General features: G+C 43.8%; 1 protein-coding gene and 1 long non-coding RNA gene across 14 annotated transcripts in view; both read left to right on the forward strand.

Annotated features, from left to right (window-relative positions):
• The window catches only part of MAGI1 (membrane associated guanylate kinase, WW and PDZ domain containing 1), a 479,839-nt gene that overhangs the window by 390,381 nt on the left and 61,858 nt on the right, over nt 1–27,600 (forward strand). For 7 of the 13 annotated variants that reach the window (XM_081901311.1, XM_081901312.1, XM_081901317.1 and 4 more), the window contains 5 exons: nt 2,502–2,549; nt 3,859–3,959; nt 6,981–7,073; nt 11,686–11,871; nt 13,587–14,207. In XM_081901311.1, coding sequence (XP_081757437.1) covers nt 2,502–2,549; nt 3,859–3,959; nt 6,981–7,073; nt 11,686–11,871; nt 13,587–14,207 — 1,049 coding nt within the window. The remainder of the gene's footprint in view (nt 1–2,501; nt 2,550–3,858; nt 3,960–6,980; nt 7,074–11,685; nt 11,872–13,586; nt 14,208–27,600) is intronic. The other 6 variants (XM_081901313.1, XM_081901318.1, XM_081901321.1 and 3 more) reach the window with 3 other exon arrangements.
• On the forward strand, nt 534–2,500 carry LOC309365467. The gene is made up of 2 exons (XR_014166174.1): nt 534–659; nt 1,505–2,500. It is a non-coding gene; the product is annotated as an uncharacterized lncRNA (long non-coding RNA).

Raw genomic sequence — 27,600 nt, forward strand, 5'->3', positions numbered from 1 at the left:
ATAAATGAATGCAGAGTGAGAGAAGCCCACTCTCCATTTATTTTATTTCATTTCCCCACACACCCAGTGGCTTTTCCTCACTTACTGGGTTTTGGGAAGGCAGTACGAGGGCTCCTGACAGCGTTCCAGAGCCTGTGCGCATCCTTCCTAAAGTCCCGTGCTTTGATTACTGGAATCTGGGAAAGTCGCGGGTACCAATGTGACTTTCCTCAACCTTCTCTGACCCCAGTAAGCACCCCTCAGCCTTGCAGAGGATGGGGCAGTTCCAGGGGTTCCTGACTTTGCACAGTTGTGCCTTTGCGCACAAACTCCCACAACGGAGCCCTTGTGTAAGTGGCAGGCCTGCCGTCGTTCATTTCACCAGAAAACTCCAGGAGCTAGAAAGGTAGGATTCACACAATTCTGCTTTTCGCACCGTAATTTCACTTCTCCCCTGATACCCTGACCATTTGATGCTTCACTATATTGCTGCTGTTCTGGGATAGCTTTTTTCAACACACGTTATTTAGATAGGGGGAATATATTGCTTAATGAATAGTATGAATGCATGTTCAGAATAATACAATTCCAAGCTTGTCTATTGTCATTTCCTCCTTTGAATCCACAGTTGGGGGTTTTTTCTCCTTATCCGGCCATTCCTACCCGCAAGTAGGATCAACGTATATGTAAGAGTTGTGTGGATGATGAAGATAGCAGTAGGTCTGATAAGGTCATACTGATACTTTTTCACTTTTGCCTTAGTCTTTTTTTTCTAAAAAATGACCAAATATAGCCACCAGGCCTATTGCTCCTAACTGCTACCCATGAACCCGAGAACCTCCATGCTAGTGGCAGTTTAAGCACACGGAGAGAATACTCATTTTGCGTATTCATACCCCACCATGATGCATGCACATCCACATGTACCCTTGTATCTCATTTTCCTAGTATTTCAACCCATTATAAACACTTCAGCTGACTTTTCTGGCCTTTTCCTGCCTGTTCCAAGGCCTTCGTCCTCGTCAGAGACGGCATTTGTAACCTATTTTGAGGAAGTGCCGAGTGCAGTTAAGAACTAAGACAAAACTTTATCACCATTCACTCACTATTTTGCATTTGAGAGATTTGGATTATCTTCAGCTGGAAGGTTTCCACCTTTGTTGTCCAAGATCCATTCTCAGTATAGGATGGTAAGGCATTATTTCTCACACTGAGCTTTTGGAGAGGCGTCTAAACATTGTTTGCATGTGTGTGTTTGTTTGTGTGTGTGGTAGGGAAGCAGACTTTTCAGTTAGTCAGCTTTGTTGCCTGTACAGCTGCTCCTCATACACCAGGGATGGGGAGCCTTTTCCAGCTTGAAGAACACCTTGCATTTTGGGGAACCCCCAGGGGTGAGCAGGGCCAGAGGCAAAAGGGGTTGGAGCAACAGGTGCATGCAGTTGGCTGCAGCCCAGCCATGCAAATCCCAGCAGTTTTAACACCCATACATGTTTCCACATGCAGAAAACAAGAGGCATCGTCATAGATCAAGGACACCTTCTAGCCAAGAGAAACAGCTTAGAGAGGGCATGGAGCAGGGCCGATGAGCAGCGTGGCCTGAAGCGGGGGATGGATATGTGGCCTGGAGGTCTGCATTTGTTCCCCAGACCTGAGCCTTGCAACCCCTTCCATCTACCCCTTCCAGCAACCAAATGGAAGGACGTCCTGAAGGCCAGCTCCAAAGCATGCATAATAGCAATATGGGGACTTGCTAGACTTAGATGAGTGAGGTCTGCCCCAGGAGGAATTATCTGCATTTGAGCAAGATGTACATCCTCTGAAGGAGTACTTAATAAGGCTAGCGCTTTGCAAGACCAGGAACAACATCTTCCTTCACACTGACACCAGCTCATCTGTTCATAATATGCAAGCGCATCTGCAGGTCCAAAACTGGACTTGCGTCTCCCATGAGAAGCTGCAAAAGAGCCAACAACGGCTGTATTACTCATCTGGTGCATCTACCAGGGGAGGTTTGTTTTTTAGCTGGAGGAAGAGAATGGACTTTCTCCTTCCAGTTCCATCCATCTGTGTGCCAATAGGGAAACCAGTTCTGCTCATTCTTCCTACTTGCTCTGCATGGCCCCACTTGGGAAATGGGAGAGAATGACAAAGAGAGTTACGAATAACCTCACGTCCCCTCACCCACCAATGTCTGGGGGTGGAAGGTCTGGGTCACAGCACTGGAGTCCCACAGAGGCTCAAGAAGGGGCTGCTGGCTTGCAGTAACACGGAGACTCTCATGAATCGGCCCAAGCCCTGTTCTTCATAACCAAGAGGAATCTGGGAAGCGTTTCCTTCACATTTATTGCACTCATTAAATTAATGTTGCTCTGTCAAATGCAGCCCCTCTCCCTAATAGCTTTTTTTTTACGTTGCGAGCTTCTATTACGAGCCGAGCCAAAAGAAATCTGAGCTGGACCCTGTGAGTGCAATGCTGTTGTTTGATAATAGTTTTTGTTTATATATTCTATAACTGCTACAAGGACTGGAGTCCAGATGGACATGAGGGTAAACTTTGCATTGGGCTCAAGGTTTGTATTCAAAGAATTCATGTGAATAATGCACAGGCACAAACAGGGGAGTAATAGGGGATGTCTTTCAGCGTTTAGCTTATAAGGAAACCTGCACTACTCTTATACTTAGTGGCTCAAAGGCTGCCAGGGTGCCCTTGACAAGATGCTGGCAGCCTTGTCTCCTCCCTGCCACGGTGCCCCACAGCCTTGGCAAGTGCAGTGATACGGGCGCTGCTCCAGCCATTCACACAGCGCCTTAAACCTGTTCCATCGTGGTGCTTCAAAAAGTCTAGGGCCTGATCCTACCCACCACTGCACCATCATAGCAGATCAGGCTCTAAGATTGCATCCAATTGCATCCAGCCAATCCCCAGGTGTTCACACTTTCCTATTGTTTTCAATGGAGCTGTGCCAAAGGCAGACAGACACCGATTGTGTTTCTTTTTTGTTGGGTCATCCAGGCACGGCCATGTAGCAATTCAGGAAGTGCCAGTCGGACTCTAGCTCAGGTTCGTTGAAAACAATGGAGCACCCCAGGGAAAATGAACATGCTCAAAAGAACTCTTGCTTTTGGAATCACGAAGCTGTGTTTTGTTTTTGTTTGTTTTTTAAAGTAACCTATAAGCGAGATCTCCAAGTGGCTGTAGCAAGACTACTAATGGCTTAAAGTTATTGGCTTAACTTTTTGATAACACAGTTGCTTTGTTCTTCTAACCTTTTCACAGGTGTTTTTAATTTTCGGCCATCTATCCTTTATTTGTGTGGCAGACTTTGGAGTCCCCATATGCTGATTTTTTTTGGAGATTTCTGCTAGGGTTATTAACTCGCAGCGATAGTGTCCGTGGCTTGTTTGTGGTCTTTCAGCTAAGCCTCTCTGCAGTCCGCTTTTGCAAAGTTTATTCCGGAGCATTTATAAGTAGCTTGCATGTACTGTGATGATATAGCATGTTGTTCAGATATCTTAGAGATATCGCTGCCGTATTAAACTCTGCTGAACCCAACAATGGCTGCACATCTGAGAATCTGATGACTGTCTTGCATGGACTCTCCTGCCTTAATATCATTGTTCGCAGATAAACTGCTACTTTAGAGTATTTGAAAGAATTAGCCGTACCTCTTCAAGATGCCATGCCAGATAAGAAGCTGTGAACATTTCCTCACCCCTTTAGAGCAGCTTTTTGACACATAGTCCACAGGTCTTGCATTTGACTTCTGTCCTCCCCCTGCCACGTTTCTGTTAGAGGAGTCTTTGAGCTTGCTTAACGTTTCTTTTTCTTTTCTGTTTTCGCCAAGTATTCCCTTATTTAACGGTGATCTTTCTTTTTAGCCACATCAACCGGAAAACACAATATGAAAACCCAGTTCTGGAAGCTAAACGGAAGAAACAGCTTGAGCAGCAGCAGCAGCAACCACCACAACCACCAGAAGGTTGGCAACTACTCTGCAAAATTGTCAGGGTTGAAATATTTGCTAAACACCACATGTACTTCCTTAAGGTTTTGTATTGTTTAATTATTGAATTCCTGGCTAGGCCCAGCTGCCCTTCCATACAGAGCCAGGCGCAGTTGAAGAGAGATAACAATGCATGGACAGAAATACACCAGAACTGATTAATAATCCTGGCCTGCAAAAACCAGTCCCAATATAACTACATTTGCCTCTATTATGAAATATATGCAGCCTTTTCAGAGTCCCCATACAGAGTCCTGCAGGTTGTGATTTACCGTATTTTTTGCTCTATAAGACTCACTTTTTCCCTCCTAAAAAGTAAGGGGAAATGTGTGTGCATCTTGTGGAGCGAATGCAAGGCTACGCAGCTATCCCAGAAGCCAGAACAGCAAGAGGGATTGCTGCTTTCACTGCTCAACGATCCCTCTTGCTGTTCTGGCTTCTGAGATTCAGAATATTTTTTTTCTTGTTTTCCTCCTCCAAAAACTAGGTGCGTCTTGTGGTCTGGTGCGTCTTATAGAGCGAAAAATACAGTATCTATCAAGAGTACTATTCTGAGAGCATCCTCAGGCAGCTTAGCACAAGCAAGCGAAATGGCAGGTTTCCAGAACTGCGTACCACGGGCTGTAACCAACATTTGCCACTCACAGTTTGTTTTGCAGAGGCAAACTATGAGCCTGGGTTCGGACATAATGCTAAGCCAAACCACAGCTAAGCTCCAAAATGCAGAATCAGTTGGGAGTGCAATAGCTACGATCTTCACTTTGGGAACCCACATGTTTCTTCATTCACGTTGGCATCACATTGCTTGCATTTGTGCAAACTGAGCCAGCATATTTAGAGTGTCTTTACTCTATTGGTTTATTGGGTTAGGATGCATAGTAGGATACAGAGTATATGTGAATAGACGCTGACGGTTCAGATATCCTTTTTGTTTTAATGCGTAAATGCTTCATGCAGCTGACCATTATTGCAGCACCCAATGACAAAATTGCAGGCATTAGGAAATAGAACAAGCAGGAAGCTGTCGTTGAAAATGGCTGGCCCTCCCTTCAGCGTCTGTGGATGAGAAAGAACTTGTCTAGTTCCTCAAGTTGCTGCTGTGTGTTCACAATAGGCAAACCAGTGAATACTTTCGGGGGGGAACTGATATGTGCAACTGCTTTAAAGCACAGAGCTGCTCCAGAAGTAATGCAAGTGCGACGCAAGGCATTCTTTCCTGTGTGGATTTCAGTATCCATGATCTAAAGCTCCAAATGCAAAGGATGCAAACCCACGTGGGTGTTTGCGCAAACCCATCCAATGTGGACAACTGAGAGGTGGCCAAAGAAAGATCAGTGATTGCAATGAACAGACTCCTGTGGCACACATCTTGCAGGCAGGAAGCCCAGCTTCAGTCACTGGCATTTCCAGGTGTGCGTCGTTCGTTTTTTACATCGTATCAGGATGAAACATCTCTGTGAGAGAGCTTGGAGAGCAGCTATGACAGGTAGTAGGATCAGGCTAGATAAAGCAGTAGTTATACGATATACAATATCTTTATTGTCATTGTCCCATGCAGAACAATGAAATTGAAAAACTACATAAAACATTCAAAAACCCCTAAAAACTCTGAAACCCCATTTTAAAATACACTATCCTATAGAGACCCCTTATGCTGCATTTAGAACCAGAATTGCATTTGTGTAGAAACTGTTTCTCAGGCGGCTAGTCCTGGCCTTTATAACCCTATACCTTCTTCCAGAAGGCAGAAGCTGAAATAGATCATTTCCGGGGTGCGTACTATCCTGCACTATCTCTGCCGCTTTCTTATGGCACCTGACAGCATAGATTTGATCTAGGGTGGGAAGAGTGCACCCAATTATTCTCTCTGCAGTCTTTACAACCCTGGGCAGCATTGTTTTTTTCCTAGCCGTGCAGCTCCCAAACCACACACACAGACCATAAGTTAATACACTCTCCACAGTGCAATGGTAAAATGCCATCAACAGGTTTACCTCTGTTTGAGATAGTTTCATAATCTCACATGTTCACAGATGAATTTGAACTATAATCAGCTTAGTTGAACTCAGGCATATCATGAGGAGCTGCAATGGGAAGGAGAAGCTGTCCCCACCTGCCCTGATCTCCAGAAAAATGGCAAAGGCAGCAGACAGCTTGGTTCCAGGCATTGCCTGGTTAATGGGCAAGTTGTATCTAAGCCAAGCAGCACTAAGTGCCTCTCCTTTCCTTACAGTTATTGTTTATTTCATCTGTTTGAACACGTATACCCTTCCCCACCACTCAGGGCATTTTACAACGTTTAAGATTACGATGTCATCAACATAACCAGTATAAAACAGAGCCAAGGAGACTGGATCATTTTTTAAAAAAAAACAAGCATAAAAACATGATCTGCCACATACAACAAAAGCTCACCTCCTCCATAGATTTGTCTGAGACTCAAAATAAACAAAGGCCAAATAAAAGGCAAGGCAATTTCAGACGGGAGGTTGAACGAGTTGTAACGTGGACTGAAATGCTGTCTGTGTGGCCTTAGAGTGTAAGCATGGGCGGTTAACCCCAACTACTGCATCTGTCTATCCTCTGTGACCACAAATATCCATTCGCTAGTCAGGCATTGCCCCTCATTTTCCACACTCCCAACATGTGGTTAATCTTGCGCTCTCATCCTTGATCACATTAGGCAAGGATTCCAGATTCCAGATGTTGTTGGACTGCAACTCCTACCATCCCTGACGGTTGGCCATATTGGCTGGGCCTGGCAGATTCCAGCAACATCTGGTTTAGGGAGATAGATCACTTTCCCCCCATAACTTCCCATGGTTGGGCAGGCTCTGAGAGACTCCCATTGTGACAAGTCTTCTGTAGGGTTGCAAAGAAAGTTGACTAGGCACTTGAAGAGCCATCATGGTCGGCATGTCGAGTCCCTCTTGATTGCTGATTTCCCCCTGGTGTCAACAGAGTAAAAGCCAATGCACATCTGTTTTCTTTTCTCAGAATGGACAGCGGAGCACCCACCACTTGCCCCTCCTGCTGTTCCAAACCACACTCCCAACAACCAGGAGACAGTTCGAGATGCTCCAGTACAAAGTAAGTTGCTGCAATAAGTATTTCTCTTTTGCATAAAAAATAAAAATGATTCAGATAGTGTCATTATCAAATAAGATATCCTTCCTTGGGGGTGTGGGGAAGTGCTCAGGGAAAGGTTTTGCCTGTTTTACAGTTAGAGGAAGGGTCTTCTTAGCTCAGTGGTAGAATCATAGAATCATAGAGTTGGAAGGTGGTCCCTTCCAGGAATCTCAGCTAAAGCATCTATGACAGATGACCATCCAATCTCGGCTTAGAAACCTTCAGGGAAGGAGAGTTCACCACCTCTTGTGGGAGTCTGTTCCACCGCCAAACAGCTCTTACCGTCAGAAAGTTTTTTCCAAATGTTTAGTCGGAATCACCTTATTTGCAACTTGAAGCCATTGGTTCTAGTTGTACTCTCCAGAGCAGGAGAAAACAAGCTTGTTCCCTTTTCCATGTGACAGCCTTTAAGATATTTGAAAATAATAATAATAATAATAATAATAATAATAATAATAATAATAATTTTTATTTATACCCCGCCCTCCCCAGCCAGGGCAAGGCCGGGCTCAGGGCAGCTAACAAGCAATAATAAAAACAAGTTGAATGAATACAACTTAAAAACAAAATTAAAATACAACATGAAAATATTGAAACATTAAAATATTAAAATGCAGCCTCATCACAGGAGGAGAAAGGAAAAAGGAAAAAGAAAGAGGGGGAGGGAATCAAATTGGCTCCAAGCCAAAGGCCAGGCGGAACAACTCTGTCTTACAGGCCCAGCGGAAAGAAATCAGATCCTGCAGGGCTCTGGTCTCGTGAGGCAGAGCATTCCACCAGGCCGGAGCCAGTGTTGAAAAGGCCCTGGCTCTGGTTGAAGCTAATCTAACTTCCTTAGGGCCCAGGACCTCTAGGGTGTTGCTATTTATGGACCTTGAGGCTCTCCGTATGGCATACCGGGAGAGGTGGTCCCGTAGGTACGAGGGTCCTAGGCCGTGAAGGGTTTTAAAGGTCAAAACCAGCACCTTAAATCTGACCCTGTACTCCACCAGGGAGTCATATCTCCTCTCAGTCTCTTGTTTTCCAGGCTAAACATACCCAGCTCCTTCAAGCACTCTGTGATCACAACCTTGTTGGGGGGGGGGTGGCTAAATAGAGCTGCCCAGAGTGGCTGGGGCAACCCATTCAGATAGGTGGGGTTTTCCTCACTTACTGGTCTTCGGGAAGGGAGCAGGAGGGCTCCAGCAGCATCCCAGAGCCCTCACACTGCCTTCCCAAAGCCCGATAAGCATGGCTGCGCCTTCCTTACCAACCTCTGGGAAGGAGATGTGAGGGCTCTGAGAACATCCCAGAGGCAGGCAAAAAAGACATCTCCTTGATTACTGGGCTCTGGAGAGGTCGTGGGATGCCACTAAGAAGGCTTCTGGCTCATGGTGGTTTCCAGGCGTTCCTGACTTTGCACAATTTTCCCTTTGTGCACCAACCCCCAGAAGCCTCTCACCACTGCTAGGTCCACACTAGTGCTTTCTCGTGCTCAGTAGCTAACCATGACTTAACGAGAAGTGCTAGTGCATGTGACTGTGCAAAGAAATCTCTCTCACACACAAACTAGCTTGAGACTAGGTCACTTCCTGCCCTGCAGCTTCTGCCTCCGCCCCCAAACAAATACACTGGTGGAGTTATCCATTGTATGAGAAGCATGAAGATGCTGGTAGCTTGCTGCTCTCAAGCGCAAGGAAAGGTGCTTGCCTTTCTCACTCTTGTTCGGCACACTTGCCAATGCCTCTTTGGGACACGTTGAGTCAGGATGGCGGCATGTGTTGAGCCCATTCAGAAAACAAGTTCAGTATGTGCCAGTCCGTGGAAAACATGTTGAGTTCAGCTCATTGAAAAGAACCATTGTGTGAACTAGGGCCTAAGCTGCACAGGCTGAAATGAAAAAAATGAAGTCAGGTTGGAAAAGGCACTAAAATAGTACCAACTCTGCTGCCTTCTTATTATTTTATTAACATATTTTTATTGCTGGTATGTAAAGATGCAAATGGTAAAATTGCTAATGAATTTAAGTGAATAAATACATAACTTATCTCTTCTTCAGAGGTTCCCCATGGCATACTCATCTCCTTGCTTGGTGATTTTATACTTTCAAAAATCCATTCAGGCTCAAAAATAATTAGCACCGCTTAAAGCTTTGGTGTTCTGAGTCACCCTTGAGAGTCATATTATGTATCACCTTGTCGTCTTGGCTGGTGTGTGCAAAAACCTATTTTTGTAAATACCAAATTCACCCTTGCGGTGTTGAAAAGTATTCTCCTTCGCTGTGTGTAATTCTTCAGCAGCTTTCAATTCCATAGCTGTCCTGTGGGGAAGACGTATTTATCATGGCTATTTGCAAGGGGACAATGCCAACATAACATTATCTGTGGTTTGTTGGTCCCTCCTATGCATTTCGCCTGTGCGTGTTTCCAAGCAGTTCATCCTTGTATCCCCTTCTCACTTTTCATCAGATATGATGCTCTCAGTTTCAGCTGCAAATTGAACAATAGCATTCATCTGTTTTGATACTTCCATGAGGCTGCAGCCCTATAAAGCAATGGGAGGAAAAATGTTATTTCTAATACTAGTGTGCAAATCGGTTCCTACAGATGTTGTGGGCATGGGTGGGGTTGGAATTAAAGGGGAAAGGACTCCATAGGTCAATGGATGAGCACAAGGATAAGGGCCTAGATTCATTCTCCAGCGCATGCTGTAATATCAGGAAATATCTCAGCTCAAGAACTTGAGGAACAGCTGCCAGACAATACTGTATCTGATGAACCTGTGTTCTGACTTGGTGTAGGGCAATCTAGCATGAGCTAAGCCATTACACTTGCCATATTCTTACACCTGCTATGTCTGTAAATGTATGCTGAGGCAAGTTTTGGCTCAGCCTGTGCCTGGGTTCATGGTTAAGCTCTCTGCAGACTAACCATGACCTGTAACCAAAAGCCAACCTTGGTTATTACTCATGGTTAGTTTGAAGAGAGCTTAACCATGAGCCCTCTTAGCTCTATACAGTAAGGTATCAGTTTATTGTTCTAGCCACAGGCAACGACAAACCCACAGCAACAGTACCAATAAAAACAATACAGATTATGTGTCCGTAATGTGAGCCAACATCCATGGTGTAATTCAGAGGTTACCAGAGACACCAGCAAAGTCAAATCCACCTTGATTTCAAATTAAACCTCTGAATCACCACAATAATTGCAGTGATTTTATTTAACACCTTTCGCCTGATTTTATTTTAATTTTTTTGCAGCTAGTGCATAGAGGACCATTCTGTGTGCTACAAAGCTATTATTGTCACTCAAAATAAACCAGAACACACACACACACACACACACACACACACACGACTCCTTAGTTCAATGTGGCAACCAAAAGGACCAGGGGGGATCAAAGAGGAGATGCCAATCAATCAATCAATCAGTCAGTCAGTCAGTCAGTCAATTTATTGTGCATACCCTTTACAATGTACACCAAAGGGCAAGGCAAGGGTTTGCTCTGAAATCGCACAACATACCCTACAAAGGTTTACAGCACAAAATTAAAAAAATTAGAGAGCATTCACATATCCAGAATGAGCTTCTTAGCTGCCAAAGCAAATTTGGCTGCCAGGTGTATAATATCAAGATCTTTTATCAGCTAAAAGTTCGACTGTCACCTCCTGGGGCGATTAGTTAAGAATAGATTATTTTTTTAAAACATCTCTGTGCAATGTATATAGGGGGCAAATCCACAGGTAGCACATGATATCATTGACCTGATTGCCTCCATAAATGCATTTGTGTTCCATATGGGGAATTCCCCTCTTAAGTATGCTGATGGCATCTGCTGGAACCTTAGTTCAACAAATGCCCTACGCAGTTGCAGGAAAGTCAGCGTCTCAAGGTAGTGGGGCCTTGAATGGTTGATCTTAATTTGGGGGTACCAAGTAGAGTTATGGGCAGCTACAGTGGATGTTCTATCTTGATTGGCATCTTGGTCAAAGAGCCAATTTCTAAGGTCACGTGAACTGAGGGCCAAATATTTATCCATTTGGAGATTGTAAGCTCTGAGCTTATTGTAACACTTTGGCGCGCCAAGCCAGCTGTCCTAGGACACTCATGAGTTTGCACTAAGCCATAGTTTGGCTAAGTGTGATGTGCAGGCCAGGCCTTTGACAATAACCGGCTGTACTTAATAAGGTTGTCTTGCTTTAAAAAGAAAAGCACTTTTGCAATTAGGATGTGCATTACAGTGGGAATTCACTTGTATCGCTGGCCCTTAATTTCCTTTTGGATTGGATGTTACTGTATTAATTGCTGTAACAGTTCCAACCGAGGAGAGATGGTCACAGTGATGCATTTTAATTGAGCCTCCTTCTTGGGGGAGAATGTACTCCCATCTTTTGAGCTTCCTGGGAGTTTCTCACCTGCCTGGGAAAAAAAGGAGCCCTCTGAAGCTTGAAAGCTTGCTCATCCTTAGAAGTGAGTTCATAGTGTTGCTGAGAGAGGTTAAGGAAAGGGGGTAGTGGAGAGGCGTGCTTGTCTCTTTTTTTCTTCTTTCTTTCCTTCCTTGGCGTGTTTATAAACTTCTGAAACTTCCACAGCAGGAAAGCCGTTTTTCACACGGAACCCATCTGAACTGAAAGGAAAGTTCATTCACACCAAACTGAGGAAAAGCAGCAGGGGTTTTGGTTTCACCGTCGTCGGCGGGGATGAACCGGATGAATTTCTTCAGATAAAGAGTTTGGTGCTTGATGGTCCCGCAGCTCTGGATGGCAAAATGGAAACAGGTAGTGTTGTCAATCTGGCTTCAAAAACACTCCCAAAATGCTTTGCGCTCATGGAATATTAGCAGGTTCGGGCAGCTGGTGTGGTCCAGAGAATGGAGGTTTTTGAGCTTTTAAACTGTGAAGATCTGAGGCCAAATGGCAAGTTAAGACACAGAATTGGTGGGGTGTGGTGCGCCTGGTTTATCGGTTTGCTGTGACCTCAGTTTATAAAAAGGTAAAGGGGCCCCTGACCATTAGGTCCAGTCGTGACCAACTCTGGGGTTGTGGCGCTCATCTCGCTTTATTGGCTGAGGGAGCCAGCGTACAGCTTCCGGGTCATGTGCCCAGCATGACTAAGCCGCTTCTGGGGAACCGGAGCAGCGCATGGAAATGCCGTTTACCTTCCCGCCAGAGTGGTACCTATTTATCTACTTGCACTCTGACATGCTTTCAAACTGCTAGGTTGGCAGGAGCAGGGACCGAGCGACGGGAGCTCACCCTGTCACGGGGATTCAAACCGCAACCTTCGGATCGGCAAGTCCTAGGCTCTGTGGTTTAACTCACAGCCCCACCCATGTCCCAAACAAGGCTAATAAAGCCTCCCATGCTATAAGTGTTTTAAAGCACTCAGAAGCATGCAATAATTTTTTGGCCACTTCATCAATGAATCTCTGATGCTCAACAGAACAAGCAGGCTTGTCACAGTGTTGTATGCTTGACAAGTAATATTTTGTACCTAGATGGGATCCATTTGAAACATGGCACTCTACTGAAAGGGGTTGGCAAGCATTTGTTGACCCCTTTTATGTAGCTCCTAGTCATCGTCCAGATGTCGATGGACCACAACTCTTTATTGGCCATCCCTGTTTATTGGCTGAGGCTGATTTGACTCGTACCGTTTTACAGCAGGCTACATTCCAGCCATGTAAAATCTCCACACACCTCTCTCTATCCAGGCGAGCAAGGGGATTATCACAGTTATAAGGCAGGTTTGGGGGGGGGGGTAATTGAAGAGTTTCTAATCAGCAACACTGAATGGCACTTAAGTGCGTTGTAGTTGTCTGGAACCCAGCTACTTGGTTCCAGAAGTTAAAAGAAGATTCCACTGCCTTTTGAAGTTATTTCTCAGTAAGTTAGTCTTCACGACCACCTCTGCAAGTGCCTGTGTCTTCTTATAAACATTTCATTGCATCGGGAATATTTAGGGATTCCCATCTTAAAGCAAACTTATGGTCAATATTTCATCCTTCACCTTTGTTTTTCATGGTGTTTCTACTTTAAAGATAGGGAATCAAGGATTCAGAGGAACCTAGGTCCGGACTCTGAATTCTGCCCATTTGACCACATCGGCTTGCTTGTCGTTCGTACATAATTCCATTTTGGTTTTCCTGTGCTTTTCCTCTTCACAGTTGCTGTTAAAAAGTCATTAAAAAGTCTGAGGCACCCAAAGACAAATGCACTTGATGCTTCATGCCCAATAGGTTTGTGCATAACGTTTCTTAAAACAGCCACCACCCACGACACAAAATTTAAAAACTTGCCATAAAAGTGTGGGGGTTTTCAGACAGCTTGTGACATAGCAAAATGTGTTGAGGGTTTGCTGATCAAATGTATGTTTAAAAAAGATGACTGGATATGCACTTCAGCAAACCTAAGGTAGTCCCCATGCCATGATATGCTGATGCAACAGGCTTGGGCGTGTAAATTCACAGACTTTTCGTCCACTTGCTCCCTAGGGGACGTTATCGTCAGCGTGAATGACACGTGTGTGCTGGGCCATACGCACGCTCAAGTTGTCAAAATCTTCCAGTCGATCCCCATCGGCGCCAGCGTGGATCTAGAACTCTGCCGAGGCTATCCTCTGCCTTTCGACCCTGACGATCCCAACACGAGCCTAGTGACCTCTGTGGCCATCTTGGATAAAGAACCGATCATTGTGAACGGGCAGGAGAACTATGACTCCCCGGCGAGTCACGGCAGCAAAACGGGGAAAGTAAACGGGATGAAGGAGCCCAGGCCCAGCAGCCCGGCTGAGGTTTCCTCGAACGGATCCCACGGCTACCCCAATGACACCGTCTCTTTGGCTTCTTCTATAGCGACGCAACCTGAACTCATTACTGTACATATAATCAAAGGGCCCATGGGCTTTGGCTTCACTATAGCAGACAGTCCCGGGGGCGGGGGACAGAGAGTGAAGCAAATCGTTGACAGCCCAAGGTGCCGAGGCCTAAAAGAGGGGGATCTTATAGTGGAAGTCAGTAAGAAGAATGTCCAGAATCTCACTCACAACCAAGTAGTGGATATGCTTATCGAATGCCCGAAAGGAAGCGAGGTGACACTGCTTGTACAGCGAGGAGGTAGGTGTGATGTGTATTTTCTTTTCGTTCACACAGAACAGCATGGACTTAAAAGCAGCCTTTCCCAGCCAGGTGCCCTCCGGATGTTGTCGAACTCCAGTTCCCATCCGCTGCCAGTGGTCAGGGATGATGGGAGTTGTAGTCCAACGATTTCTGGGCGATACCAGGTTGGAAATGCCTGGCTTCAAACATATATGTTTGAATACACACAGTCACCTGAGACTGATGAAAACTGATAGTCATTTGCCTCTTTATTTGGATTATTGTTTTGAATAACCCGGTAGAAATATAACAAAAGATGTGTCCCTGGTATTCTAAGCTTATTTTAGATATGGAAGAGTCTCGAGTCAATATGGCTCAGAATTGCTGAGAAGTGTTTTCTCGCTGAAAGTGGAATAGTTAAGCAAGCTCAATATTGAGATTCTTCATCATATACTTAGAAGCCTGGCAGTTTCGATTTTTTACTTAATTTTAAATGCATCCGTACCGATACATTAGAAAAAGAAAATGACACATAGTATTAATCTTCCCATAGCAAACTGCATATGGAAATGGGAATCATGGTTGACATTTAAACTTCCTCGTTATATATCCTGGGTGTAATGAGATGGTGTGATCAGAAACTGCAGGTATCCAGTTTTAATGAGAATCTGAAATGATGAATCAGCTGATTTTTGATTTATTTATTTTTAATTAATCGGTCTCATTTCTGTCTTATATTTTAGTCCCACATCAGTTTATCACCTTATTGCAGAAACAAAGGAAAGGAATTGCTATGACCTTGCTTTAGTTGCAATGCTCAACTTTTTGCATCCCCAGAAAGGTTTCTTTGATGCAGGGTGAATTTGATTCAAATCCATTAAAATCACGATTTAACTCATGATTTAAATCACTAGAAAATAAGACTTGATTTAAATCATTATTATTTTTTTACAGAAAGACTCATTCTTGCTGGTATAATCTTAATATTTACAACCAGATGAAGGTTTCATTTCTGGAATAATAAATTTCCAGAGTCATTTTTACAGTTATATAAAAAATTACTGAGTTGGTTATACTATTAGAAATACATAGACCGATAATTATGAAATTATTGTGAGGTTTAATAAGTTAACTGTTTATATTTGGACAACTTTTCTGCTGTACTTTATTGGAAGGAGAAAAATCATCATTTCCTTAGTAACAATTAAAACAATTCATTTAACTAAAACAATAACATTATAGCATATGTATCAATGTTTGTTAACTGATGTGCTTAAACTTTTTTAAAAAACAAACAAACAAACAAACATTAAACTGCATTTTAGCACACATGAAAAACTTAAATCTTTATTTCTTGATGAATAGCCTTTGGACTATAATGTAACTTAAATAGAAAACTATCTTTAGATAGATTTTTTTTCATCCAAAAGCATTTTATTTAAAAAATCCAAATTAAATTTTAAAAATCTGATTTAAATAAAACAATCATTTTTCTTTTTTAAAAAATCATTGATTTTTATGCACCCTGCTTTGATGCTCGGTGCTTAATTATGCTTTCCACCTGCTGGGAAAGCGACCCAGTACTTTTCTGAGAGGAGGGAGGGCTAATCACCTCTGAGCTATGTGTCTTACTTTCTCATAACCTCCCCGACATCAGCTGTCTACATTCACATGATTACAGCCAGGACATACACATGCAGCTTTCACCTACATGCAGTCCTTTTGCACCTGTTTCCTGGGAATGAGCAGGAAACAAACCAGGAAGCTACAGGTGAGCTTAATGCGGACTTCCAAATCCAGGCTTGTTCAGAAGCCATTAACCCTATTTCCCCCCCACTTTGCACATCCTGGGAAGCTGTGGTTAACTGCAGCTTCTTGGTTTATCTCCCCACTTCCCCGAAGGGAAGTGCAAAGAGGGAGAAAAAGACTACTTTGTGAGTGGGTGAAGCTCATCCTTACTTGTTGAGCTAGAATTTGGATACACGGACCTTTGCTCAGCCTTAGATTCACCCAACAGGTTGCCACATGGACTGTGCTCCTACAGACTTGCTGCACCCATGGGTCTGCAACCTTTGGGGGCTTGTTCCATCCCTATTTAGGAAATCTCTGCCAACCGTTTGACTTTCTCCCAGCAACAGGGCAGGAACTATGCCGCCATGTTTACAGGGGCTTTTTCTTTCTCTCCTATCTTCCCTGTGTTTCCCTGCCGCATTGCATCCATCCCAGTCCAGGGGTTTCTCAACTCAGCCATATACCAGGTGGGCTGTGCCTACCTGCCTGTGCTCTATCATAGGCAAACCCACGTCCTCTTTATGCAATGCATACCTTCTGAGTATCTCAGAGATTTTATAAATCATTGCACAGTAAATGCATCAGTTCTCGACATCAGGAGATCTGACAATTCACAACCACAGAACGTGCCCCTCCCCTCCCCAAAAAAGCAGCAGTAATGGCTTGACCCATCTCAGATTTCTAGAGTTTTTGATGATTTAGTAACTTCTATGTATACTGTATGGGGCACTTTCACAAGGTTGGAGAATAGACAATATGGGCTGGAAGTCACCTTGCGATGACTCCATTCCAAAATGGGGAGAAGATATTATGACAGATTTTATGAGCTGCTAATGGTGTCTGCCTCCTTTTTTGCGTGCATTACTGCCTTTGCATGAAGGCAGGGAAAAGGGCAGGCTGGAGAGTTGGCACCTGAAGTATAATTTGGCATAGTATTGTCATGCACACTGAGCCTGAGCTAACTAGAAGAATAGGCAATTGCACATACAATTTGTATTGTAAAAAATTATGTACGCACACACAGAGCAAGCCCAAAGTTTTGAAATGATTTTTGTGGTTTCTAGACTTCCTTTATTACTTGTGCCTCTGGCGATCAAAACGAAGAGTAGCAAAGAGAAACGAGTCTTTTAGTAGTTGTATAGGCAAGGAAGCATTAACTGATGCAGCTCATTCCTGCGGGTATAAGAAATATTTCACCTTCTGAAGAACCCAGTTCCACAAAACTATTTTAGGTAACAGAGTCCTCTTCTTTTCTTTTCTTTTTACAACCACCGACTGTTGCCTGTTCCTTTTCTAGAGCCATAGGTCCCTGATATGGGTATCAGTATTCATAATTTTGCTACGCTTCTGAGAAGTGTGTGTGTGTGGCTCCCCCTTCATCATTGAACTCTTTCCCCATCTCTCTTGAAGGAGATGATTCTGCGGGTTGCATTTCCCTCCTTCTCCCTCTGCTGTCCACAGAAGAGAGTGCTGGGGAGACGCCTTGATGTCAGGCGTTTATTTTATTAACACGCTGCTTGTGTTCACGCCGGCTTCAGTAGGCATCCTCTGCTGCGTGGCACAAAAGGCTGGTGTTCAGAGTTGTCGAAAGACTTTGTCAGCGGCGGTTACTAAGGCAGAGAAATATCAGAAATGGATGAGTAATAGATTTGAAAAGCTCAGCCAGCTCCGGGCCGCTCGTGTGCTCTTGACAATTATGCCTGATTGTTAAAATGCAAGGCGCATAGCCAGGGAAAGAGCAGCCCGTAAAATATTTACTACAATGCATCTTCATCTGGAGCTGTGACTTGCGATATTAGACTTGCTTGTGCCCACAGACCCTGTCAGGTTAAAGGACGGGAAGAGGGAGGTAAATGAAGGAGATGCGGAGGAAAAATAAAGCACCGTGTGAAAATAAAACCCTATAACCCACAATATTGTTGCGTATGCTGTCTCAAAGTTACTCATCAAATAAAGCGAGGTTTGATTCATAGGTTACAGTAAGTGCCTGAAAACAGAACTATGTGGGTGCTGTTTTGGATAAAGCAATTCTCTGTCTTGTTTGTTTGGTTTCAGCTATGCTGTCGTATTTCCACAAAAATGAGGAGTCAAAATGTATGACTGAACTGTTATTGAGCCATAGAGCTAGCTTCTTTTTTACCATCAGCAGCCATGTGTTCTGAAGTATCCGTTGCATCAAGATTATAATGTATGAATCAGGCAACTGGAAGAAGAGTTTGCTGCCACACTTTTAATGCAGCGTGGTGCTTCTTTATAAATAGCCATGGCTTCCCCCAAGAAATTTTGAGAGCTCTAGGTTAGACGAGATGACCCACAGGGTCCCTTACAACTCCACAGTTCTATGATTCTATTATTTAAATTGCAGATACAGTATCTCATACCATTTCCTAAGCTTTCACAATTGGCACGACGTTTGGAATGCTGCGAAGACTGTTGTAGAAAATTAAGCAAATAGGCAATTAGTATAATTGAGATGGAAAAATAATTTTAGCCCGCAGGGAATATGGTGGAAATAAATTCTCTTCCATTTGCTTAACACAGTTGTTGTGCAACATGTGCAAAATTTGGGTATGCAGCTCTCGGCTGGTTATGTTGGCGGTTTGTTGGTTAAAAGTACCAGGAAGTGGGAGAGGATTTTCTTTTGAGTAATCAATCAGATGTTTTAAATAGACCCTTGAAATGAGGGTAAGGAAAAGGTGGCCCAAGCCAGTCCTGTTTCTTTTGGGTTATACAACAGCAGCAACAAAAAAACAAGTTCTTTGAACAGACCTCAAGTATTTGGTGCCAATTCCATAGGGCTAGTTGTGTTAAGTCATTGGAACTCCCCCCTCAGGGGAAAAAAATACCCAGAATTTTGTAGCACCTTAAAGATCATCTGATTTATTGTGACATAATCTTTCATGGGCTAAAGCTCACTTTATCAGATACATCTGATAAAGTGGACTCTGGTCCATGAAGGCTTATGCTACAATAAATCTGATAGCCTTTAAGCTGCTTCAAGACCCTGTTCCTGTTCTTGGTGCTTAGTGGACAATACCATCTAGTTTAAACAAAGTCCTTGCTAACACTGTTAAATTTCAGTAACGGGCCCTTCTGCAAAATAATAATAATTCAGTTATTATCTGTGTTTTATTGCTAGGCACTCCCTAGCCTTGTGCTGGTGTTTTATATCAGATGTGATTTGATATAACACAAGGTGGCACAGCAGAACCTTATATTGTGCATTAAACAAGGCAGATTTAACTAGAGATGATATTCTCCATTCTCCCAGCTATTCCTTACATGCCGGTAACTCGAGCAGACGTTAAATTGTCTCAGCTAAGAGGACAACCATATTTTATCCTGGCTTGCTGAGAGCAGATTGCCGTGCTATGCTCAGCGCAAGGGGCTTCTGTGCATAATTTGGGAAGCATGAAATACCGAGGCCGCAGCTGAGTTTGGTTGGAAAGGTTGCAGCTGAGTGATTGATTAAGCATCCCCGTAAACACACGACGCCAGTAGCCTCAAGGAGGTGCCTAGACATAGCTGTCAACGTTTCCCTTTTTTAAAGGGAAATTCCCTTATTCCGAATAGGATTCCTCGCAAGAAAAGGGAAAAGTTGACAGCTATGTGCCTAGGATTCAAGGAAATGGCTGTAGTAGTTGCTCAGAGTGAGTCACGGGACCGCTAGTGCACATCCGTTGTCCGGGGAAGGCATAAATGGATTGCAGGTGCGTTCTGCTTCTTGAGAATGGCTCTGCAGCGTCTTGAGAATTTGGCTATTACTGGATACTTGAATTTAACTGGTCACATTTCTGAAACACCTTGGTTCAATTCTTCTTCCCTGCCTCATCTACAGGACGGTCCTTCCCTTTCAGCAGAGGGCTAGAAAAATGCAAATATGAGGAGGCTCGCTTTTGTTTGTGGTTGCTGCTTGTGTCGCTTACATTAATATAGGCTAACCATTGGGCCCTCCCTATAGGATCATAGGATTTTAGGGTCAGAAGGAACCATCAGGATCATCTAGCCCCTGAAATGCAAGAATCTTTTGCCCATGATCCTGAGAATAAAAGTTTCATGCTCTACCGTCATCCTAACCTTTGGCCGCGCTGGTTGGGGATGATTGGAGTTGGTGTCCAACAGCATCTGAGGAGCCACAGGCTGCCCATCTTTGTGCCCGAGCTTTAAGCTGATATTGTGGCTTTGTGAAAAGTGGGAGAAATTTCTCTCCCTCCCTCCCTCCCTCTTAGGGATTACCTGTTGAACAGACCGGCCACAGATGGAGTTCAGGCAAGACAATCCCACTTAATACAACACATAATGTATCATAAGATGTAGTTAGCTTCAATGCCTTTTTAAGGAAGACCCCCCCTCCCTCCCCAATAACTTGATTAAGTTAATGGAGCCTGGATACCTATTAGCAATTAGCCATAAAAGGTGGCTTGCAACTCCATGTTCTGAGGCATTCTCCTCAGTCTGGTCCCCTGCAGATGTTGTTGGACTTCAGCTCCCATCATTCTCAGCCAGCATAAGCAATGGCCAGAGATGATGGGAGTTATGAGTCTAAAACACCTGAAGGACACCAGCTTGGGGAAGGTTTTTCATAAGCAAGAAATAAGTGGATTCCATTGGTAGAGGGAGGCAAACAACCAAGAAGGGCCTTGTGTGCTGTCTGAAGCCTGGCCATTGTTGAAAACAAAGTTTTATCTCATACAGTTTAATTGGTAAACTGCTGTCGCTATTTTGCCCTTCTCATTTTTTTCTCTTTTGGAGTTGCCTCATGATAATAACATGAATGAGAACTCCAGGAAACAACACTTATCAGAGCTTGGCCTCTGTTTTATTTATGGTATATCAGTAAAAGTTATAAAGTGAGTATTGTGAGAATTTTTTGAAAGCCCCTTTGAGAACTTATTGGGGATATAAAATGGGATATACCATATTTTTCCATGTATAAGACTAGGTCCCCCCCCAAAAAAAATAATTTACAAAATTTGGGGGCGTCTTATACACGGCTAGATCTCCTCCCATTTTCTTAAATCGGAGTTGTCTTGTACATGGGGGCGTCTTATAGATAGAAAAATACGGTAATTAGTTATTCTAAATTAAATAAATAACTAAAAAGACTGCATGTGCATTAACACAAAGATGCTGTGCAGCCTGTGATTTCACACACTGCAGCTGCTGCTGAGGTGTATTTTGAATGCTGATAATATATTCTGAGGTAATTTTGTTTTTCTGGTATCTCTTTAATTGAGGGAAAAGAGGCCACAGCATAGTGGTAGAACAAGTCCTTTGCATGTAGAAGACACCAAGTTCCTGGTGTCCTGATTCCTGCATAAAACCAACAACAGGTGCCCTTGCTTACAGGTAAAGAAGTTGATTTTTATTATAGCAGCCTTACTGGTACAAACTCAATGACTGGGAAGGAGCAAAATCTAGCCTTACAAGGCAAAGGAGTAATATCTACACATCCAGTCTGGGAACAAGGAGCAAGATTCAGGAGTTCACTATTAGCAACTGCACAGGAGCTGTGAGGTTGTTCCAACAAGTTTCCCTGCCCTACCCACCAAGCTTGTAAGCAGAGGTGGCAAATGGCCAAGCTACGCATGAAAATCTGTGTCCCTGTGGGAATTCTTGGCCTGTAGGTGTAGAGTCCCTGAGAGACAGCATTTCCCTTTCTGAATCCTCCCCCCCCCCCGTCAGAGCAGGTCATGCCCGTGAGCCGTCCTCATCCTTCACAGGTAGGGAAGAAGGCAGGGAGTCTCCTGCCTTGTCAGTAGATCTGGGAACATCCAAGGGGACAGGGTGGGGGGCATCATCACAAAGCCTGTGCTGTGTAGACTCCTTCCAAGTTCTCCTCAAATGCCTCCCACTCCTGGTCCGAATCAGAGTGCTCCATGGGAACCGTGACCCCCTGCACCAGAGGAAAGATCTCTGCATGAGAAAGTAGAGTCACCACCAGCCAGAAGAGACAGCCCTGGAGTAGATGGAACAGTGGTCTATCTCAGAATATGACAGCTTCATAACAAGCATCCTCTGGGATTTTTAAGCCGTTTTGGACAGTCTGTTGCATAGTGTACAGCAAGTGGCGTACTCACCTGTTGCTGGGTGAGGCCTTGAGGCAGCTAGCCTGTGTGTCCCTAAGCAAGTGTGCAAGCAACTGTGTCCCTCCTCCACCGTGAAATATTAAAGAGTATGTGTCCATCCTACTTGAGTCCAACAGTCCATCAGTGGTTTGAGCAAAGCAATGATTTAGTGAAGCACCAGGTTCAAGACAGAGGGCTGACACCTGGATCCAGGTACAAGCATGCGTGGCTGCTCTGTTTCTGCCCATTCCTGCCTGGTCCAACTGTTTGCAATTGGTGCGAGAAGAGAATGATACTAAGCACACAAAGAAGGAGACAACTGAAGTCAGTAGATGGTGATTCACAACTCGTATGTTGATTACCTTGGTCTTTTCCTGTTGAATATGAACTGCATGGTGGAAAGGTAGCCATTTCCCTGTTCGATGTGATCACTAGCCCTTCAATGAAGAATTATTTGCAAGAAATTGTTCTTTCAGCTCAGGTCCACTGATTCTACACCTTGAAGATGCAAAAATAATAATAATCAAACTTTGAGGAGTTCTGAGCTCTGGCTTGGGATAAGTGAATGTAGAATCAGAACCAGAAACGAGTTGCATGCATGTATCTTCTCGACCTGCATTTTCTTGACAAAGCTAACACTGTGCTTCATAAGTTATGGTGTATACTTTTTTTTTCTTTAAAAAACACACTTCTAAAGGACTTGCTTGCGCAAACAATCAAATCCCCCCAAAAACCCAATCCATCCAGACTTTCTGTCTTCTTTCCCCCTCTTTTTATTTTGCACCAAGCCTGGAGTCGTTTTGACTTTCGCAAAGTCCTTGAAATGGGGCTTTATTCATCTAATCTTTTATTAAAATTCTGCTGGCAACGTTTTATGCAGAGTTAGTTTAGTATCCTCCTGCCTTCTCCACCAAAGAGCATTATTGACCATTAGTGTTAATAATTAAGAGCTCCTTGTTTTGCACTTGGAAGTCAAACATATTGATGTGCATTTCCTGAGTCACAGGGAGCTTACATTGGCTCCCTGGCCACGTGGTGAGAAATTTGTTTTACACTTTTATTGTCTGTCTAGAGTAAGATGGATGCCCCTGTTTTAAAAATACATAGAAATGTCTCCCTTTTTCAGGTACCCAGGGAAGCTGAGAGGCATCCCTTATCTCGGAATGTACCCACTGTTCTAACTTTCTGTAGAATCGCCAACCCAACTTTGTTTGCCTTTCATCTTGAAGTCTTGATCTGCCAATACAGAGGTCCATGAGCTCTCAGGGTTGATTAGTTTTGCATTAATATCAGGGGAAGGGGGCATTCAAGAAGGTCTTAAGTTCCGTTGGTTAATGAGCTTGATTATTAATTACTTTAGGTTATTATATTGGTAGCTGCCAGCATGATTCATGGAACTCCAGACTGACCATCTATTTTAGAAAGGAATAAAAAATTTCCCGTTCACAGAGCAGCAGAAATGTTGTGCAAAGGGAATTTATTAATATAGCAAGAAACTCTGTAGCTGATAGTTTCCCCCCGTAATATAGTAAAACATCAAAGTCATTATGAAACAGTAAAAGTATTACATACGAAATGCTTAATAGCGTGTGATTATCCTTTTTCCCAAAGTGTCATTTGCTAAGTAGAAGAAGCTGCTCCCAAACACGGCTTTAAGAGCACTGAACAATGAGAGAAATGTTTTGGTTCAGATGTTTATGATAATCTCAGTGATAATTAGTTTCATTTAAATGCTCTATTCCCTTCTTTTGGGAGGAACCCTGTGCATACACATGATTCCTTTAACTGATAGGAATATTAAATTAGTCTTGGGCATGAATTCCCTTTTGCAAAGAAAGTAAGTTTTAACGTATTACACTGATAGCTAAAATGAATATAGCCTCTATTTTATTTTATTTCTGTGAGGAGCTGGATTTGTTTGTAATTATTTGCTGTGAGACTTCCTGTCCAGTAGAGGGCACTATTTCGATTCACTCATGTCTCCATTTCTTTGTGCTCAAACCACCTCTATCTACTCCTAATGCTTCTCTCCTACTACAAAAGGACCATTGCTCAGTGATAGAGCTCATGCTTTGTATACACGAGCCCTAGTTCAGTCCCTAGCATCTCCAGGTAGGGATAGGAAAGACTCCTTCCTCCAATGTTGGAGGCCCACTGTCAATCAATGTTGACAATCCTGAGCCAGATGAATGCAATGGGCTGACCTGGTAGCTTGTAGCCATGGCTAGTCTTATCCACCATGAAATGGTCTTGTTATGTACTGAAGTTCTCACCCTGGGCCAGCAGAGGGATACTGTAGATAGTTTTCACTCAGGTCCACATATACAAATAAGGGATTGAAAGTGACGTTCAGTGATTGGATAGTTACAGAAAATGGTTACTGTTGCGTTCTAGTGGAGCTCTATATAAGCAGGCTGGCTGAATCCTTCAGTTGAGTTCTGTCCTGTGAATAAACAAGAGCTGTTTGAAGAATCAACTTTGGGAGTGAACACCATACTTTATTTATGCGCTGTGTGAAGAAATCTTTATTTTCTCCACCCTGCATCTTCCAGCATTCAGCTTCATTGAATGTCTGCAAGGTCTAGTGTTGCGCAAGAGGGCGAAAAAGGTTTCCCTATTCAGTTTCGCCATGCCATGCTACACTTTTCTGGAGTGTAATGATCCTGCTGCACTTTCATTTTCTACAGCACGCCCCTTCAGGTCATGTTGCAGGCTAGCCTTGATGAGAGATGAATGCAACTTTGCAACAAGCGGTAGCTTAGCACACTATGCATGCAATCATTTTCAAGCTGGACATTTATAACACCTCCAGAGTGAACATTTTGCCATGCATCCCTGTTAAATCAGAGAATGGGGGAGGAACATCAGAATATCCAAACTTAGTGATGATGACCAACTTACTATATAAATGCTAAAGTAAGTTTTCTTGGGTAGATGGCTATATTCCCCCAAGACAATGACTGATGGCAAGGGGAAGGCTAAGTCTCATCTTTCACTGCATGACATTTACAGCAAGTTACCTTCTTGCTGCTTGCTAATGAAATCTTCTCGGGGGAGTTTCTGTTTGTTACCCTAGCAGAGACAGTTCTAATCCATGGCATTCATTAGCTTAAAAATACTTGTTTGTGAAACCTATCCCCCTTTCAGTCTTGGTGGCGATGCAGTTGTTAACCTTGGGCTGTATCCAGTGCTAATCCTACTCAGAACAGACCCCCCCCCCCAAGTTAATGGATGTGGCTCATTAATTTCAGTGCGTCTAGGGTGGCGCTGTGGGTTAAACCACAGAGCCTAGGACTTGCTGATCAGGAGGTCGGCGGTTCGAATCCCCGTGACGGGGTGAGCTCCCGTTGCTCGGTCCCTGCTCCTGCCAACCTAGCAGTTTGAAAGCACGTCAAAGTGCAAGTAGATAAATAGGTACCACTCCGGCGGGAAGGTAAGCGGCGTTTCCGTGCGCTGTTCACCAGAAGCAGCTTAGTCATGCTGACCACATGACCCGGAAGCTGTCTGCGGACAAACGCCGGCTCCCTCGGCCAATAAAGCGAGATGAGCGCCGCAAACCTAGAGCCGGTCACGACTGGACCTAATGGTCAGGGGTCCTTTTACCTTTACTTTGAGTAGATCTTGGTTAGATACAACCTTTTGCATGTTTATTTCTGTATGTTTGGTTAAGGGATGTGCTTAAGCAGAGTACACAAAGGAGGAGGCGCAAGTGTGATACCTTCTCAATGTCATTGGACAACAGCTTCCATCATTTGTGATTGTTGGCCCTCATTGCTGGGATTGATGGAAGTTGTAGCACAGCATTTTCAGAAGGGCATCACGTAATAAAGGACAGCAGTGTCTATGGAAGTCAGCTAAAGAAAGGCAGTGTTAATACTGCCAATCTTCAAATGCACAGGGAAATCCTCAGCTGTGGTTTCTTGTTGGCTGGTAGTGCTGCTCCTTGTCCTTCAGTTGAGAATACACAATGCAGATTGCGGCACATTTATTTCCTGGCTCGGTCCTTGGCAGCTAGAATTACTGTTGTAAATATGCCCTGATTTTAAATTAGAAAGCACCACTCTATAGGCAAGTATTAACAAGAAAGTCTTCTCCAGGCTGTTCCTTGTGATGGTACGTTTGTCTGGATGCAAACCGCCTGTGTTGTATATGTGTGTTTTTCATACAAATCGTGTGTGTTAGCTTGTTTTGGTAAGAAGTCAATTACTGCTTGTTCTGCAACAAACTCTGGCAAAGAGCAAAACCCTTGCAAGATTCATGGGCCCTTGAAACGCTAAGCAGTAGCTTGTGTATATTTCCCACCAATTTCCCCCAGCTATTTTCATTGGGGGGAGGGCGGGGGGGGGCAGCTGGAATTAATGTCAAACATTGAGGGGGAAGGTTTTTTCAGTCATTCATGTTTATTACATTTTAACATTTAATAACCCCAGTGCCATAAGCAAATCCCTTGTTCATTTTAAAAATGCAAAAGTTTTTCTTTGCTGCCATATTATTATTATTATTAATTAGGGAATATCTCATTGCTGAGATTGCTCTGTCCAAATGAGTGACCAAATGTATGTGTGTGTGTATGAGAGAGAGAGAGAGAGAGAGAGAGAGAGAGAGAGAGAGAGAGAGAGAGAACGAACACAATTCTATAAAAGGTGAATCCATGCATGTTTATAGAATATTAGGAGTCTGAACCAGCTTCTATTGATACCCCGGTTTGGTGCTTGGGCAAACAGTTTCAGAGCAAGACATGTCATAGTCTACCCAATCTCTCCTTCATTTTCTCCCTCCATTCATGGTTGAGGTATCAAAAATGGCTATCACTCCCCCTCCTGCTTTTGACAGAAGTTTGTGAAATAATACAGGCATACTAAATGTCTCTAAACTAAATAAAGCCTTCAGAATTACTGAAAAAATGGGATTTTGTGCTGGGCATCTTTAAAGTTTAACTTGCTTTTTGGGGGGCGGGGGATAGAAGGGAAAACTTCCATAATGTGTTTATTTGGGGGATGAAATTTACAGGCAAGGTTACCTCTTCAGAGTGCATGAATTCTGCCAGGTTTCAGAAGGATAGCTGCAGTGGTTTTCCTGCAATGGCAACCATTTCAGTTTTAGGGTGTGCGTGTATGCGCGCATGTGTGTCTCCCTGCTTTGTGGGCAATTGTTCTTAAATTTTCAGAGATGCCCCTGCGTAAGAATCCTGAAAATTGTGAGACTTATAGGTCCATGGCCTTTTGTGCTAGGTAAGGGTAAAGGGACCCCTGACCATTAGGTCCAGTCGTGGCCGACTCTGGGGTTGCAGCGCTCATCTCGCTTTATTGGCCGAGGAAGCCGGCATACAGCTTCCGGGTCATGTGGCCAGCATGACTAAGCCGCTTCTGGCGAATCAGAGCAGCGCACAGAAACGCGTTTACCTTCCCGCCGAAGCGGTACCTATTTATCTACTTGCACTTTGACATGCTTTCGAACTGCTAGGTTGGCAGGAGCAGGGACCGAGCAATGGGAGCTCATCCCGCCACGGGGATTCGAACCGCCAGCCTTCTGATCGGCAAGTTCTAGGCTCT

The sequence above is a fragment of the Podarcis melisellensis genome (assembly GCF_964234715.1).
Source record: "Podarcis melisellensis genome assembly, chromosome: 2".
Classification (NCBI taxonomy): Eukaryota; Metazoa; Chordata; class Lepidosauria; order Squamata; family Lacertidae; genus Podarcis; species Podarcis melisellensis.